The 19,520-nt window shown below is 42.2% G+C and overlaps 1 protein-coding gene across 1 annotated transcript; it reads right to left on the bottom strand.

Annotated features, from left to right (window-relative positions):
- Positions 1 to 11,829: 11,829 nt before the first annotated feature.
- On the bottom strand, positions 11,830 to 19,310 carry LOC311143205 (glucose-fructose oxidoreductase domain-containing protein 1-like; the record flags this gene model as incomplete). The annotated part of the gene is made up of 1 exon (XM_084178998.1): positions 11,830 to 19,310. One exon carries the CDS (start codon positions 19,308 to 19,310, stop codon positions 18,444 to 18,446), a length of 867 nt encoding a protein of 288 aa, XP_084035124.1. The 3' UTR covers positions 11,830 to 18,443.
- Positions 19,311 to 19,520: the final 210 nt, after the last annotated feature.

Below are 19,520 nucleotides of genomic sequence, written 5' to 3'. Positions count from 1 at the left end.
GTCGACTACTGAACATCAGAGAAATGCCAACTCACTATACTTACAGTAAGTTTACCAGTCCCAATTCAAATACATTATTTTAACGTATCTGTGTACATTTAGAACAGCTATGGACTGTCCCAAACTATTGCATTAGGAGTGTACTGTATTTCAGCAGTCATTGGAAAAATAATTACTCAATTTTATAGAGCGATATCTCTAAAGAGATTAACTTTGGCATAGCCTACATGTGAAGAAATACATATTCCCCTTATGAACATGAGACTGCAGCTGCTAAGCACCAAACGATTTGTATCACTATCAAACATTCCCATGCGCTACACATTACAATAACATTTCCCTTACTATTCCCAACGCTTTGGGGTGAGAGGGGAAAAGATGCAGCTGGGATTGCACCATGAGTCAGAGGCTGGAAGAGAAGGAGGAAGAGAGGGAGGGGGTGGGGGGCTTGGAAACATTGGTACTCAGTATTCACCAGGAAAGGATCCATCCTGTTGCAGGGTAGAGTGGGATTACAATGTTACCATGTTACCCCCGCACCTGGAGAGGCCCAGAGATAGTGGGAAAAACCATCAGTGTTGCCTGGAGGGGTCACCTCAGGACAATCCCCCCCCCTCCCTCCACAGGGCCTCCATCCCAGAGGTACATCCCTGAGCTCCTAAACGAAAGAACAGAACCGGGCTGTCTCAGTGTGTCTGTCCTCGTAAAACCCCTCAGTACAGTAGAATACACAGAGAGCATCAGGGCTTCATTATGTGACAGATGACAGCAGGGGAGTGTTCCATGACCGGGACAGGATTGAATGACTTGTCTTTACTGTTTTATCAGTCTCCACTACAAAGGTCATCTCTTTGAGGCCAGCAGAGGTGTCAATACAAGATAGTCTCATAAAATACTGAAGAAGTCAGACTAATTCAGAAGGTCTGCAGTAGCCTACCATGGGCCTAGTTTGACAGACTCATTAAATGACAAAGAATGTCCTAAGTGACGACATATAAAGTGTTCTGCTTTTTTTTGCAGAGTGGGATGTGATATATATTTGAGCAACTCTCAAGTCTAAAACTTTGGCAAGGACATAAGCCTCGTAGTCCAATTGACTGAGTCTGTTACATTTAGCTCCCCCTGCTGGACATTGTTGGAATACTACTAATTTCCACTGAAAATTAAAATTCCATAATTTTACCCGACAATTTATGGTCAGTGCCATATCATGGGCCATTTGCTAATTTGTCCATGCACCCACTTAATATGTTTAAGAGCAACACTGACACATTCATCTGGAAATTGGAACACTTTTATTTCATTGTAGGGCAAATGAATGAGGGAAAGGAGTGGCTCGCGCTCACCGTTATGATAGTCAAAACATAATCTAAATTACAGAACACGCTTTGTGACGCGGTGCTTGTAAAGAACGTTGTCTACATTCCTTCCGAACTGCTAACAGATGACTACCAACACGCTTGCCAAAAGGTAGGATTTTCCTACAGTTTATTTGTCGAAAATGTATTTTTGTAGGCCTATTTAATGTTCACCTTATGTAATGCAGTTGACGTGTGAAGGGCGTGGTCAAAGGTAATCTTTTGGCCAGGTGCATCAAATATATTTGATGCTGATTGAGGATGCAAAAAATATCATAAGGCTACCTTTCATTACTGTTTATGCCTACACAATTATTTGAGCACAAATAATAATTCAACAAATATGTACACACAAGTAATCATGTTACAAGACTCATATTTAATGACTCATTAATTGTTTACAAGGTTAACATGTAGGCCCAGCATTTATTTGAAATAGGCGTTTATTTTCTCAAATGTGTGCCCTTGCCCGGCTATTAAAGAGGACAGGCAGCTATTTGAGATTGAGTTTAATTGAAGTATTACAGTGTATCTTTTTTAAAGTTCCAAGATGTTCATGTACACACACAGTAGAAATGGAACAAGTAGAAATGACCACTGATTTGCAATATAAAAGACACACACACACACACCTTCCTTTGTCAAACAGTTGAAGCAGCCTACTGTCCCCCACCATCCTCATGGCTGAAGAAATCAGGAGAACAGCTGCTCTGCTGGAGCAGCCTCTCATTGAGAGAGGCCAAGAACTCATCACTTACATCAAGCACAAGTTTGCCACCAACTTAAAAAAAGGTGAGTGAATGGCCCTAATAGGCTACTGTACATTGTCACATTACCTTATGAAAAGCCACTTGAGTTAATGGACGAAATTTGAGTTAATGCAAAGAATTACTGACTTTTACCACATTTTGCCTTGTTTTCCAAGAGCACAGCTACTTACCTGAGAAGGTTGTCACCCGCAGTGACACAAAGTATGTCCCCATACAAAATGGCCAGGCCAAGAAGAACTATGACAGATGCTCAGTAAAGGCTTTTTCTCCCCTGTTAACAAGTATGAAACATAATACAAAGACAAATATGGACATATTATATCCTTGACCATTTCCTACACTATGTTAAAGTATAGTATTTATTCAATTAATTCATTTTCAACTGTGATGGTATCCATGATGTGTGTGTGTATAAACGTTCAACTTAAAGCAATGTCTTGTCCCTTGGATAGACCATACAAACAGTGGGAATGCTTTACTCTGACAACATTAATCTCTTCTCAATCTGGTTAACATCAGAGGGTCAGGAATCACTGAAGGTGACACACACATAATCATCTCATTGTGTTTAAAGTTGTTTCAAATGACTGGTCCTCACTCATTCTATGGCAGACACACTGGGACAAGAAGTTTGGCAAAAAGTCAGGGGGTGGAGTGATCTCCAGCAAATTCACTCAGGAAAAGGGTGAGAGAGGAGGAGAGGGAGCGATAGAGGGGGTAGGGACTTACTGTAGAATTATGACCAAACATAATTCATTATCATGCAGTAACTTCTTCATTATCACATTCATGTATTTGATATTTGAATAGTATATATTTCAATTCTCCTTAAGATGTCTATTTACCTTATTAGACCATCAAAGCCCCTCCAGTGGAGAGCCAAATCCTGGATGGTTTCGTAAGAGATGGCCTCCATTAGACGTGCTCTCCACACTGGACGCACCCTCATATGTTGCCTCAGGGACCAGGTAAAGCACTGTGGGAAAACAGAACTCAGGAGAAACCCAATAAAAAATGTATACTCGGATTAACTTCAATGTGCTTTTGAGTTCCCCTTAGTTATTAGAATTGTTGCTGTGTATTATGGCACTGGGACATGTGATTGTTTGTTCTAGACTTCTGCCAATGATTTCCAGCCTTCCAGCCTGTTCTATTCACAGTTGACAACCTCATTCTTCTTGAACCGTATAGAATGTTAGGACCACTTGCTGTAACATAAAGAATACATGTTGTCTCTATGTTCTCATTGGATAAACAGTCATCACTAATGACACCATGTCACCGAGCCATGTCAGGTTGGTCACCTAAAGCACAATGCAGAAGGAATTACAATGCTCTACTATGTTCACCCCATGCATACCCTCTGATCTATCTTTCTTTTCAGCTGATAAAGAGACTGTGCCACCAACCCCCATGTCCATGAACCAACAAACACTGGACCCAGAGGAAGAGGAGAACCTACAGTATGTTGTGCACTGTCCCTGTCTATTTCTTGTTAATAAAGTTTTAAATCAAACCCAATACTGCTACAAAACAGATTGCTGCAGTTATATCGATCGTACTCCCATACAATGCTGGATGTTTCTTATTGATAAGAAATGTTCCTCATAGTTCTGTCTGGCACTTGATGTTGGCCTTTTCCCATGCTTGACATACAACATACTGTATTTCCCTGCTCTCTTCATAGGAGGATACAGTACAGGAAGCAGAAGCTGTTCTCAGAGAAACTGCAGTGGATCTATATGGTCCTGTGGCATCTCTCACATGAGAAACAAAGACATTTACATTTTAGTCATTTAGCAGACTCTCTTATCCAGAGCGACTTACAGTTAGTGCATACATTATTTTTTTATTTTTCATACCCCCCGTGGGAATCAAACCCACAACCCTGGCGTTGCAAACGCCATGCTCTACCAACTGAGCTACATCCCTGGATATGCCACCCAGGATTTCTGGAAGACCAGGGAATTTATTGAAAGTGCCTGGAATTTTGCAACCCTATGTATTATTGTTGTATTTTTGATATAGGGAGTTTTTCCAAGCCACTGTGCTTCTGCCTCTGGATTGCTTGCTCTTTGGTGTTTTAGGCTGGGTGTCTGTAAAGCACATTGTGACAACTGCTGACGTAAAAAGGGCATTATAAAATACATTTTATTGATTGCTGATTTAATACTAACAGCCTGTCTTCCAGGTTCCTCTCAACAGCAGCTATGTGAACATCATCATGAAGGACACAGAAGACCAACATCCTCCTGAAGCAGTCACACAGCTACTACAACCCTCCAGTGAATGCCACCGGACGTCTGGTGTCTCTGGCCCCCGATGACTGTCACAACATCACCCCTGACGTGTGGGACACCTTCATCGGCCACCAGGATGCCACAGGTGACCGTCTTTTGTATATACAGTATATTGTTTTGTGGTTTTCATATAAGTCCTCGTGTTTCCAACCTCACCTGCACACCTTTTTACATTGTTTTCATTTGCACGGTCTGTCACTTGTTTTTTTGTGTGCAAATAAATTAAATAAACTAACATGCTGACCTAATCAATTGGACCACCTATTGCGTGTCACATGAATTCCGATATCCAAATAGCTTTGAGTGCGTCTTACCCTATGATTAAACTGACTCTTGTGAATTTCAGAGGCCTCAAAAGTAACCACCATCCGAACCACAGGGTAAGAGAATGATAAACAATAAATGACATGAAAATATGCTATTGCTGATCTAGCCCTCCATACTATAATCCATTGCTTGTCTATAATCCCAGATATAAAGCTTTGCAGTCTGGGCCCAGGTGTAAGGTTGGCCAGAGAGCCAGACAGACGGAGACATGCCCCCATGGCTGCTACTGCTGCTGGTTGAGAACAGTCAGTCTACACAATACTACACACACCCAACAATGATGTGCCATGTTCCCACTTAGCAGCCATAGCCATTGTGGCGTTGTAACACTTAATGATGTGATTAATGCCCTAAGGCACAGGAAATACAGACAGCCGACAGTATCAATGTTGAGACTCCATGTGCAGCGTCACCCTGGTGGCATTGTGGGTTTTGGACTCTGCCACAGCATGAGTTCCTGAAGGATTGTGGCATTGTGTGCCTCACCAACTACGTACCACCCTTTGCCAAACATCACTTCAGTACAAATCCCTTGAAATGGCAAAATGATATGTTTGCTTTAGGAATGGCAAGGCTTTCGTTTCAACCATAGCATTTTTACAATGTGTTCTACAAAGATAAATCCATTCACTGTTGTGAATACAGTTTCTCTCACGTTTTGCTTCTATACTCACCTGTAGTTTTCTTTTCCGACAGCATCCCTAGAGAAGAAAACAGTCAAGTGAGTGTGAAACAAACCAACAAAATTGATTGATTTCTGTATGTAAAATGGATCATTTATTCACATATTTGAGATGTAAAGATTAAGCTGGTCTTTTCATTCCTTCACCTAGGCCTAGAGCAGACCAGTCAGGCATGCTGGAGAGAGCCAAGGCCCAATACCTGGATGTGAAGAAGGTTCTAAACATCCAGATCGAGTCAGGAGTGTTTGAAAAGATAGTGAGGAGGACACTGTCAGCCCTATGACTTGATGTACTAACTCATTGTATTCACTAGAACTATGCATCATTGTGATCCATGTGGATTTGATATGTTCAATGTTGTTTTTATGCCCCTTTGCTGCAAAAAACAATTGCCCTCTGGGGCATTGTTTGTTCTGGATGATGTTCCTGTTAATATAATACATGCCATTCAGCAGATGCTTTTCTCCAAAGCAACTTAGTCATGCGTGCATACATTTTATGTATGGGTGGCCCTAGCAGGAATCAAACCCAAAACATTTGGTGTTGCAAGCGCCATGCTCTGCTGACTGAGCCACCCAGGACCACACCTGTTGACATACAGGGTATATGAATATGAAACCATTAAGGTGCAATCTGTTAGTTCTCTCTTCCCTATGGCAATGACAGGAAGTACAAACACAACAAAAAAGGAGTTGGATTCAGACCCACCCTTTTCACTGGGAATCAAATGTATGGATTAAAATGTAATGACCAAAAAGTGATACTTTGTTGTCAAGATGCCCCACTCAGCGACTCATTGTATTCCCATTCTCTGTTCTCAGGAACCGTGAGGAGAGGATGAGAACTCTTTTCGATGCTCTAATGGCCTCCAAGACCGATGCTGGTCTGTCTGAAGAGTGACCTGAAGGAGCCCAAATCCACCACTGGTCTCTGGTAGGCCCCTTCTCTCCTCTCTCATACAAACAACGTGGTGTAACTCAATAATTTCAAGTTGCTTGAAACTCCTTGTCTGCTTTTCTTCATCTTCACTTCCTGTAAGAAAATGGAATAGAATTATATATCAAAAATGTTTTTATGATAATCATATATGAACAGGTTTACAACACTGCAGAGTGAGGCCACAGAACTGTCTGGAGACAGAGACCCCAAATACAACAGCATGCTGCAGAAGATCTCAGCGTTTCAAAGCTTCTCTAACAAAAAGGTCCCCTACTCCAAGGTATGGAACTTTACAGAACGTTCATATAGAAATACGCAGTGTAGAACAGGTCTGTGTCATAGGCAATTGTGTCCGATCTATGCATGGCATTTCTATCTACAACATTCTGAAAGGTTCCCCCTTCCTAGAAGACACAGAAACATACTCAACCTGGGTTGTATTCATTAGCGCACACCGTAGAAAAACGTTTTGTAATGGAAACACGAAACAAGCGGTTCTTACAGGACAAGAACCCTGCTTCAGCCAGTTTTTTTTTTTTTCTCCATTTGGGCCCTAATGAACATGACCCTGTCTCTCTCTGAAGAAGTTCTGTCTCCTTGTCCTCTCCATGCCAGCCAATCAGCTGCTTCGACCGGCCATGCAGGAAGCACTGCTTTTCCTCACAGAGAAAGTCCTGCTCTGCTATTGCCGTGGCAACTCAAACAGTGGTACCTGAAGCTGCCGTTCCCCACCACGGCATCCTCCTTCAAAAAAAAAAAAAAAAAAAAGGGATCCGCCTACATGCGTTGGTCTCTCTACTTCACTGCTTGTCTACAATGTGGGCCTTGGACTGAGAAGCCTGGGCTCTTGGTGGGATAGCTGAGGGCTCAGGAAAAGGCTTCATGAAATCTGTTTGCTGGTTCTGTCTATCAAACACCTTGACATTTAGTTTCTCTCTAAATGTGTATTATTTTAATCTATGTTTTTGAATATTACGCTATTGTGGAGCCCCATCGGGCATAGGTTTAAGGTTTAATTTATTTGCGCCAAAGAAAAAAGGTGATAAACAACAATACAGATAATAACAAATAAATACAATGGTGTGGTTGGAAGCCCAATGGTTTATATAAAAACCACACCACAAAAAAACAATATCCAATACATAAGTACAAAAATAAAGGTTTGTTAAAACATAACAAAACCCAATCATAAAATTTACAAATGAACCGATCAGCAATCACACCAAAAATAAACATATGTTTTGTTTAAATGTGTGTGCGCATATGTGCATTTCAGAATTAACCTGGAAGAATCAATTGACAGAGTTTAGGTAAACTGTCTGGGATGTATGAGTATTTGTAGATAAGTGCATAATTGGTGTACAGATTTCATCACTTTGCTGCAGACAAATTGAACATGATTTTTCCAGGGTAACTTTTCAGCAATTAGAACTCCAAGGAATCTAGTGGATGTGACTTGTTCCATTTAATTCCCACCAATTGAGACTCTGGCTCTTTTTTTCACAATATTTCTTATTCTTACTAATGAATACAATGACGTTGGATTTTTTAACATTTTAAAGATCATTTATCTGGAACCATTTAGAAAAATTGGCCATGCCTGAGTTGGCTTCATTAATTAGTGAGTCAAAATTCTTGTGATAAAATCAAATTGGCATCATCAGCAAAGATAATGGTAGAAGACACAGCAGCAAGGTCATTGATATAGATTAGGAATAGCACAGGTCCAATTATTGAACCCTGTGGGACGCCACAGGATATCTTGGCCCTGGTAGATGCACAACCGTTTGCATAAATGAATTGTTCTCTATCATAAACATAACTATACAACCAATTATATGTATAATCATGAAAACCATAATGTAATTTAGAAAGTAATATTTTATTATCACCCGTGTGAAACATTTTGGATAAATCTAAAAAGAGTTGCAAAGGAGCCATATCTGTGGAGTAGTTTTTACGGAAACCATATTGGTGCTCATATAGAATACAGTGTTGATTTAAATGTTTCAACATTCTATTATACACCAATTTTCTAGGAAACATGGTAGGACAGATATTGGGCGATCATTTGTAAAAGATCTTGGATCCCCAGATTTATAGAGGGGGATAACTTTGGCAATTTTAAAATCTTTAGGAACAATACCAGTTTGCATAGATTTGGTGAAGATATACGTTAGAGGCTCAGTGATCGAGAAATACATTAATTTCACCAAAGGCACCAATCTCATCATGACCTGCTGCTGATATCTTTAAATTACATCAGGAGGATCAAACTGAAGCAGAGAAGGGAAATGTCCCTTATTTTAAGATGGGATAGTTGTAGATGCCTTTTTCTTATTTAACAGTTGATTGATGATTTTCCAAGTTGACTTAATATTATTTAAGGAGTCTTGGAATTTGTTAGTAAATGTATATTTTGGGGGATATCCGAAGTGAGTAAATTTGTTCTTATACTTTTTGTAATTTGCAGAACTCAGGGGAGAGGGATTTGTGAGAAACTTTTTATAAAAACATTTTTTTACTGAGGATTTATTTTAGATCTGTTGTAAACCAAGGTTTCCAGAACCCTTCTGCTGCTCTTCCGTGGTTTAACTAAGGGAAAGCAGTGGTGAAATACAGAGTTGAAAGATGTGAGAAGTCTGGTAAGCAGACTCTACATCGGGCTGATTATAAACACTTTCCCATTAAATATCTTCAACATCTTAAAGTGCTCAGTTACTTTTGTTAAATATTCTACATTTTAATACTACTAATCCTTCCCATCTGTTAATTTCCAGCTGCCAAAGAGAAGTGGAAAGTGGTCAGAAATGTCAGTATAAAGTATACCTTATCAGCCACATTTATTCAAAGAATTTGTAAAAATATTATCAATAAGGGTGGCAGATGAACTGGTCACTCTTGTGGGCTAATAGATGAAGGGATACGGATAGCTGGATATAAGGTATTCAAAGTCGGATGTCAGTGAGTGGTTCTCACTTTTAAATAAATGTATGTTGTAATCCCCCAATAGAAAAAAATGTTATCTTCATTATCAATCAAATTCAAGGTTGATGCAAGGATATCAATGAAACTACTGTCAGAATCTGGTGGCCGATAGATGCATCCAATTACCACTTTTACCACCAAAAAATGAACAGGAGGGAATTTCTATGAAAAGAGATTCAATATCAATGTTATGAGATGTAAGTGTGAGGTCCTCTCTTACAAATAATTGAAAACGTTTATGAACATAGTGTACATGGACACTCCTACAGTGGTGAACAGCATTATAAGGAGATGTGTCATAAGCACATTGAAGATGAAATAATATTTTACAGCAGTGGTGGCCAACCCTTTTCCTGGAGAACTACTGGATGTGCAGGCTTTTGCGCCAGCCCCTAATACACCTGATTTAAGCCACTCAAAGTCCTGATGAGCAGCTAATAAGTGGAATCCAGTATGTTGTAGCTGGGCAGAAATAAAACCCGGCACACACACTATATCTCTAGGAGGGTTTGCCACCTCTGTTCTACAGCATCTTTTTATAATCTCCTAGCTAAAGCATAAATATTAAAGTATCTACCTGAGCATGGGAATAACCACAGAACCACTGGCATGTCTTCATCTACAATACATCATAATCCCCACAGGCTTTGCCACACACAATCTCAAACCAAGGGGGAGAAAATTGGAACCAGTATCTCTCTACCTGAGTGTCACTCACAGTGACAGGAGAGAGGGGGTGTTCAAAGGAGTGTGTGTGTGGTTGAGCGGAACTAAAGGTAGAAAAATGAATGTGCGGGTAATGCAAGGTACATTTAAATGCCAGTGATATGGAAAGAGCGTGAGAAAGAGATGGTTTGATGCCCCTACAGAGAACCGTGGCAGGGTTTTATATCCCCCCCCCCCCCCCCTGCTTTATCAGAATGTTTTAATAGCCGCATCAATCTGGGTTAATCTCCTGTCATAGTGTTAGAGGATTGAGACGACTTTAATATGGAGAGTGATGCCCCATGGGGGGAGAGAGAGACTGTACTGCACATCAAATGCGTAAATCAGTCACAATTTTTTGTGTGTTTGATTTACGCATTTGATGTGCAGTACAGTCTCTCTCTTCTCTTTCTCTCGCTCCTAATCTCTCTCTCTCTGACAGGATGAGATTAACCCAGATTGATGCGGCTATTCAAATATTCTGATAAAACAGGAGAGGGGGGATATAAAACCCTGCCACGGTTCTCTGTAGGGGCATCAAACCATCTCTCTCCCTCTCTCTTTTTCTCTCTCCATATCACTGGCATTTTAAATGTACCTTGCATTACCCGCACATTGCTCTAGCCCCCCATGAACCCCTTAAAGTACCACGGCCACACATTTCATTGACATGAAGTTACAGCAGGTTTTAACCTGCTTCTTATGCATTGCACACCAGAGGAGGCTGGTGGGAGGAGCTATAGGAGGTTGGGCTCATTGTAATGGCTGGAATGTAATTAATGGAACAGTGTCAAACACATCCAACATATGGAAACCACATTTGACGCCGTTCTGCAGGGTAAACTTTCTGTTTGATGTTGTTCGGTGGAACTGTGGGCCTGGGCCTTAATTCAGTCCTTTTGGTTGTTTCCCTTCACATTTTCTACTGAGTTGAATAGGAGGTTATCTGGGGTGAAACATGAGGGAGACAACTTTTACAAGAGCTGCAAATAAGGAGGCAGAAACCTTTCAGCTTACATAGAATCCATTGTTTACACGTCCCATATCTGATTTAGCCCCTGATTAGAAGGAAGGAAAACCAGAAGCCCTAAAATACCATAATTAAATAGTTCTGCATTATGTTGATAGCGGTTGTGGAGAGAACAGGCAGTTTCTATTCCAGTCACTAGGTGGGAGCAGAAGGCCTCTGTCAGCGTCTCCATAGAGATTGTTTTTAACCTCCTGACAGCAGTAAAGACCATGTGTACGTCAGTATTCAAGCTAATCTTATCACTCTGGTTTCCCGCAACTGAAAAAGGCTAATGTGTGGGAGGAGATGGAAGGAGAGAGGAAGAGAGTGATGAAACAGTGCGTCTAGCAGGGCCTGAGCAGTCCTTCAGAATCACTACGGGTCACACTCTACAGTGCTCCGGGCAACTCGCTAGAGCGTAGCTAATTACCAAGACACATAGATGGCCTACATACGACACACACACATTACACGTCGACCACAAACACGTTCTACCACGTCACACTTACCTGCCTCCCTGATCCTGGTCAGTTCATGCGTTGCATGATGTGTAAATGTGGGTTAATGTATGTATGGTAAATGTATAACTACTGACATGTCTGATTGAGTACTAATATGCATCATGGTAGTGCCTAGATTTTCAGACAATGTGCAGTGATAAGGCTGTGATGCAGTGAAGAAAGGAAACCATTACAAGGTGTAGGTAGGTATACATTTTTTTTTTATCCCTAGAAACTGCAGCATCGGACAAGTTTTAAAGCGGTAAACCATGTGCAGGCTTTCATGAACACCAGGGTGATGTGTTCAGAACAAAACACATTTCCCCCTAGCAATACACACACACACCCTCTAATATTCACACACAAACAATATAGCAATGCAGAGCACTGGAGCGGGGAGATCAACCAGTAGAACACTGACAAAGGGTTCACAGAGCCAGCCCAAGGAATGAATGAGGACTCCATTAACAGATGCACATGATCATGCCTTTCCATACACAGCAAACAGAGAAATGAGGACAGTTAATGTGACACCCACCACATCTTCTCAACCCAACTCCAAAATCTCAACTGTCATTTTCTGATATATAGAAAATATAGATATAAATATATTCCAACAGTACATTCTCTAGTTTAAGACTGATTAATATGAGCCTGTTGATTGAAAATATTTACAAAATGTCCATGCATCCACGATATACATATAGTACAATAAATAGTCAACAAATGTCATTACAGCATCAAGATGGACATTTCCTTCAACATGAACTAAGCAATTGAGCGGTACAGCAACTGTGATTACCAGCATTTACTAACCTGTTGGGGTAGGGTTCCTGTGTGTGTGTGTTGCCCTTTTCAGCGGTCACCATCTCTGACCTAACGAGCCTAGTAAACAAAGGGGGTCTGGAACTACCAGGCCAGATCACTGCCTGATTGGCTACTCCAGCCTGGTGTCAAGAAAATGGACACTAGGGCAAGTATGAGTAGAGTTTAGGGTTTCCTTAGTGTGAAGGGAAAGTCACCCAACTAACAGCAGTAGTAATCTGCTATACTGACTATTGCTATCATGTCTGTATTGAGATAGGACATAAAAGATCAAATTACCATAATCATAATACAATTTCAACAACAATTATCTTTTCATCAAAATAAGCAGGCTCAATGTAAGCTTCCTTGCCCAGTGGTTGCTTTGTCTGTGACATTATAAATGAAAAAGGACACTTTGTATGGTAGGTGAAATGTGGGGGAAATCTATCAATATCTTATTTCATCTTACAATTTAAAAGAGGCTCAAAATCAGAATGGTGAGTGAATGGTGAACTAAATGCTAAGATAGCAAAAGCACCAAGTGAGTTTGTCCTCCAGGCTGTGACCTGGCGAGAGAGAAAGTGTGACAGAGAAACAAACCACAGACAGAGAAACAGAGACAAAATGAGGGGGAAAAATCCAAGATGGGCCGAGTTGTGGCACAGTGGCTGCCACAGTGGTTGCTAGGTAACAAACTGAGGGTGCACAAGAAGCACCTCTTTGAGGTTGCTTCTCTCATTATGAACAGAGTGACCCCCTTAGGGCACAGAGGGCAGGGAGAGGGGGAGGGGAATGGCAGAGTCAGGTGGCCAAACTACATTTGAGTCCTTGTTTCCCAAATCTATCACATATAGCTATATTAAAGCAGGAAGCCCCAATCTCCTTAAGTGTTTGTAAATGCTGGCACAGCAAGGAGATCTAAAATATATACCTATCAGCAAACAAAGCAGAACAAGCGCACACACACACTTAACATTTTGAACTGTAACATCTCCCCCGTGTTTCAAGTTTTGTTCTTTTTTTAAGCCAAGAGCTGGACGCATCCTAAGAAGCCACAAGCGAAGTGAGCAATGACAATAAGTAAATTGGCAATCTGACTGGTCTTTTTTTTTCATACCACAGACAGACAATGACTACAGTGTCTCAGAGAATGGGTGTACAGTCAAAGCACACCTACAGTGCTCTAAGGGTAATACCTTCAGGTACAGTAATACACGTTTTCCAGTTGTACTGACCACAGTAGTAATATTCCAGGTGTTGCAGTTTGACGGTAATACAGCAGTTGTCCATTCAAATCCATGTCCATTTTATCATAAAACTTAACCAATATTAGCTGTGACCTGAAACATCCACTTTATAAAATGTAACAAAAAATGACAAAGACATTAAATCACAGGTGTCAAACTCATTCCACGGACGGCCCAGTGTCTGCGGGTTTACGCTCTTCCCTTGTACTTGACTGATTAATTATGGTCACTAATTAGTAAGGAACTCCCCACACCTGGTTGTCTAGGGCTCAATTGAAAGGAAAAACCAAAACCTGCAGACACTAGGCCCTCCGTGGAATGAGTTTGACACCGCTGGATTAAATAAAAATGTACAAATCAGTCAGCAGACATCAAATGCATAAAATCTTATAATTGCACACATTAAATATTCAACAACTTAAATACCCAACCCAATTTGCATCAACTGGCCCAGATATATTTACACTGAACAAAAATATAAAACGCAACATGTAAAGTGTTGATCCCATGTTTCATGAGCTGAAATAAAATATCCCAGAAATGTTCCATTCCACAAAAAGCTTATTTCTCTCAAATTTTGTGCACAAATTTGTTCACATCCCTGTTAGTGAGCATTTCTCCTTTGCTAAGCTAATCCATACACCTGACAGGTAAGGCATATCAAGAATCTGATTGTGTGGGGAGTTCCTTACTGCATGATCATTACACAGGTGCACCTTGTGCTGGGGACAATAAAAGGCCACTAAAATGTGCAGTTTTGTCACAGATGTCTCAAGTTTTGAGGGAGCATGCAATTGGCATGCCCACTGTAGGAATGTCCACCAGAGCCATTGTAATGTTAATTTCTCTACCATAAGCCGCCTCCAACGTCGTTTTAGAGAATTTGGCAATACCTCAAACATGCCTGACAACCGCAGACCACGTGTAACCACGCCAGCCCAGGACCTCCACATCCGGCTTCTTCACCTGCTGGATCGTCTGAGACCAGCCACCCGGACAGCTGATGAAATTGTGGGTTTGCACAACAGAAGAATTTCAGCACAAACTGTCAGAAACAGTCTCAGGGAAGCTCATCTGCGTGCTCGTCGTCCTCGCCAGGGTCTTGACCTGACTGCAGTTTGGCGTCGTAACCGACTTCAGTGGGCAAATGCTCACCTTCGATGGCCACTGGCACGCTGGAGAAATGTGCTCTTCACGGATTAATCCCGGTTTCAACTGTACCGGGCAGTTGTATGGCGTTGTGTAGGGGGGTGGTTTGCTGATGTCAACGTTGTAAACAGAGTGCCCCATGGTGGCGGTGGGGTTATTGTATGGGCAGGCATAAGCTACAGACAACGAACACAATTGCATTTTATCTATGGCAATTTGAATGCACATAGATACCGCAACGAGATCCTGAGGCCCATTGTTGTGCAATTCATCTGCCGCCATCACCTCATGTTTCAGCATGATAATGCACGGCCCCAAGTCGCAAGGATCTGTATACAATTCCTGGAAGCTGAAAATTTCCCAGTTCTTCCATGGCCTGCATACTCACCAGACATGTCACCCATGTTTGGGATGCTCTAGATCGACGAGTACGACAGCGTTTCAGTTCCCGCCAATATCCAGCAACTTCGCACAGCCATTGAGGAGGAGTGGGACAACATTCTAAAGGCCACAATCAAGAGCCTGATCAACTCTATGCAAAGGAGATGTGTTGCGCTGCATGATGGTGGTCACACCAGATACTGACGGGTTTTCTGATCCAATTTTTTTTTTTTTTTTTAAGGTATCTGTGACCAACAGATGCATATCTGTATTCCCAGTAATGTGAAATCCATAGATTAGGGCCCAGTGAATGTATTTCAATTGACTGATTTCCTTATATGAACTATAACTCAGTAAAATCTTTGCAATGGTTGCATGTTGCGTTTATATTTTTTTTCAGTGTAGAAGAAAATGGGAAGGTGCCTCTAGAGCAGTGATCCTCAAACCTCTCCTCGGGGACCACCAGCTGTTCCATGTATTTGATCTATTCCAGAGCTAGCACACCTGATTCAACTTGTCAACTAATCGTCAAGCCCTTGGTCGCATTCCCCTGCTCAGAAGTTGCATGAATCAACCAATGGTTGAGTGCCACCTCATCGACTGAACCGTCGGGCACCAGATTGCGCTAACATATGTGGTTAGCTGAAACGTAAAATACCTATCCAGACGTTGTAATATCTGGCATGCGTCAGCAATGTCTGGGCAGAGAAACACCCCTTGACCAGGTGAAATCAGGAAAACATCTGGGGGTCCCAGAGGAGAGGTTTGAGATGCGCTGCTCTACAGCACCTTAGCAAGATGTAGGATTAAGCCTAAATACACATGGGTGCTGGATCAAACCACTAAAGGTACTCCTCTCTACTTTACATTGATCCTTTCTCTCCTACATTGATATTACCTGATAATGTTTGATTCAGCATGGAAAAATACATTTAATGTGAAGTGTTCAAGGGTTTACTTCAAGTGTTTGATTTAATTTAGTCCTTATTTATTTCCTGTCATATGTAAACCTATAGAGTTTTATCCAGACTGGAAGACTGGGGACTAAACCACGGTTCCTACGTCCTCCCTATAAGGCCTCAACAGGGGACTTCCTCTCCTATGCTCTGGGTGCATCTTTAGAGGAGCATTGTTTGGAACAAGGCCATAGACCCGGCTTAGGAATATAGGGTACTAACAGAGAGAGTTGGAAAGAGCACATCTTTAGACATTGCCCTCTGTCTCTTTCCTTTAGATGGCAAAGTCCATCAAGTAACTGGGGATTCTTATACCATAGTGTGCAACTTTGGAGAGTTTATTCCAATCCAATGTTTTCCAGGTTTCATTGAAAAGATCAAGGCATATTTATGGTGCAAAGGTCCTCAGTAGACAAGGGGCAAAGTCTACAGTATTGATAAGCTATTACGATCTACAGTGGTATAACAGGTGACATCTTATCATGTTTCTATGCAGAACACGTCACCCAATCTGAGAGTGAGATAGTGTTTACAGAACTTGGGAAAGGTCAGCAGCATGTGAGAAGCTTGTCTTGTTGGTTGAAAAGCTACTGAAAAAACAACTTGCAGGACACACCAAACAAAGCTAACTTCAGACCTCTTTGTGGAATGCCTAATAAGCATGGTCAGAAAAATATAAAATGTTCCAAAACCCACTGTCAAACACAATATACCACATCAGTGAAACATGAATACAGGGCAAAATGTGTTACTGGACAGACGATAACTGTTAATTAGCTACAAAGTGGAGGAAGCTAATAGAATTCTTAAAATGGCTGCACCTATCAACATTTAATACAAATTAGGACCACATGATTCAAAAATGTCTCTATACTCCAACAAAAGTAGTCATTGTCTTCAGACATCCCACAGTATGGACCAACACACAGAGGAACTGAATGCTTAAAGACCTCTCTTCCCTCAACTGTCACCCACGAACTAGACTCTTCTCCCGATACAGTATGAATCAGTCCAAAATGAAAAATTAATACTTTTACACTGAACAGTGTGTTCCTGTCTCTTCGCAGATAGATTAAAAACAAAAAAATACATACAGTACATTTATATCATGACACATTTGAAACCATTTGAACTTTTTTGTATTATACAAGACTATGGAAAAGTAGGTGTATGCAGATGGTGATGTACAGTAGCATCATTTGAGAACACAATCAACATTGGGGAAACAAAGATCAAGCTTGAATAAAATACAAAAATCAATGTTTTGCATGGTAATATATGCAACTATTCTCTCATGTAACCTGTGTGGATAGTGATGAGTAAATGACGAGGTGAAAATCAGTGGTCTTCTCAACAAAGAAATAATACTAATTAGACCATGTTCTACTTGCCCTTCTGTTAGTAGCACTAAGCTACATATTCACACAAACTATAAAGAGTCACAAAACACTAGCCTTTACAATCAGAGAGTTCCTATGGGAATTCTTAAATCCTAATCTGAAGGTTTCATGTGTGCTAGTGTCCCATCCATGCACTAACCCAGAGGGATGCTATTACTGATTGTTTTACTCTACATCGTTGCTGCTGTGTAAGAAGCTTTAGCGCATGCACCGCTAACCTAGCTGGCTAAGCTAAGTCTATTAGCTTAGCAACAGGCATGACCTTGAGATTGAAAACATGGGGATAGAAAACATGTGCCTAGGCTTTACTCACAGCATAGCATGGGATTGCACCACCATCCACAGATTATGTGTCGGTCTATTGCATATGGACGTTACTACAAAAACGAGAAGCAGGCAAAAAAGGTATTCCCTTGATTCAGGCAGGATGACATAATTCTGAGTGCGGATGAGTGCGGACCCATCACACTTTTTTTGCTTAGGATGACACAATTCCACTAGCCTGCAGATTTATTGCATACTTAACCGGAGGGGACCTTACTAAAAGCCCTACCAGACAAACAATCGATTTTTCTGCGTTTTCCTTCTCTGGTTTCCCACACATACACAGAGACAGGAAGCGAAGCCCCCTGGGGTTTAAACATTCACCTCTCTAGAGGTGCAGTAAAACCACTCGGTTGTCCCGAGTGTCGCATCCATAGCATCGCCTTTTTCTTTTTGGAGATGCTCTCTATTCCTCCCCTTTCTCAGAGCCACGATGTGAGGCATAGTAATCCAGAATAGATCATGCAGAAGAGAGGAAAATTAGATCGGAGAGAGTTCATCACTGTTCACATCTTTTTTAGGGGAAGCGAACCAATGAGGGCACAGTGACAACTCTCTCACCCCAGTCTCTAGCACCAGGCAGCCATTTTGGTGCCAGTGCTAGCAGTAGAGAGACATCCTGCTGCGCCGCATGGCCTCGCTGATCAGGTACGCCGGGCTTACCTCGGGCTCCTCTTTCATGACCTCAATGTTCTGCCACTCGCCGCACTGGTTGGACTTCTTGATAGTGTCCACTACGCAAAGTGCGTACAGGCAGTCCTCGAATGTGGCCGCCATAGTCAGCGGCCTTCCGTCCCACGTGCGCCTGTCGTCCTGGTCCTCAAAGGCCTGCCGCACCGCCTGCACCATACGGATGGTTCCTGTCAGGTAGGGCGAGGGGATGTCACTAAAAGCCTTCTCCGGTAGGGAGGCCTTCTCCAGAGGGGTGGTGTCCTTCAGCAGTAGCTCTGGCCCTCCCTCCATGGTGTTCTTCTGGCCGTACAGGTCCGTGCCTCTGACCGTCAGCCGGCCCACCGTGCCCACCACGATCACCTCTTGGCGGAAGTCACCAGGCACGTTGAAGTTGAGCGTGACAGTGCAGCAGGCGCCCCCCTCCAGCACCATCTGGAAGGTGCAGAAGTCGTCACTGGTAATCTGGCGGATGCCGCAGATGTGCTCTGTCTGCTTGACGAAAGTCTTGAGGAAGCCATGCACCTTGGCCGCCCGCTGGCCCGTCAGGAAGGTGAGCAGGTCTATGATGTAGCTGCCCACCGAGTGCAGCCCCCCACCGCCCATTAGGTCGTCACAGCTCCAGTTGTACTTCTTACCCAACAGACTGCCACTGTGGACCTGGGCCTCGCAGACCAGCAGCTCCCCCACATAGCCCTCCTCCACTAGCTCCTTCATGCGTACGAAGGCAGGAAGGAAGCGCAGTACGTTTCCCATGATACTCAGCAGCTTGGGGTAGTACTGGGCGGCCGACATCATGCGAAAGGCATCCAGCGGGGTGGCGGTGCGGTCGCAGATCACATTCTTACCAATACCTAGGTAGTTGGAGAGAGAGAGAGTCCAATGTTACTCACACGTAGACATAATATCCTCCTCTCCATGAAAACAATTCTTGAAGAGACATTAATCAGTGCAAAAAATGGCTACCCCTCCCCCCAAATATTCCAACAGCCTCTCCAAAACTATTTT

The sequence above is a fragment of the Coregonus lavaretus genome (genome assembly GCF_964263955.1).
Source record: "Coregonus lavaretus genome assembly, chromosome: 2".
Classification (NCBI taxonomy): domain Eukaryota; kingdom Metazoa; phylum Chordata; class Actinopteri; order Salmoniformes; family Salmonidae; genus Coregonus; species Coregonus lavaretus.
This window is presented reverse-complemented; position numbering and strand designations above follow the sequence as displayed.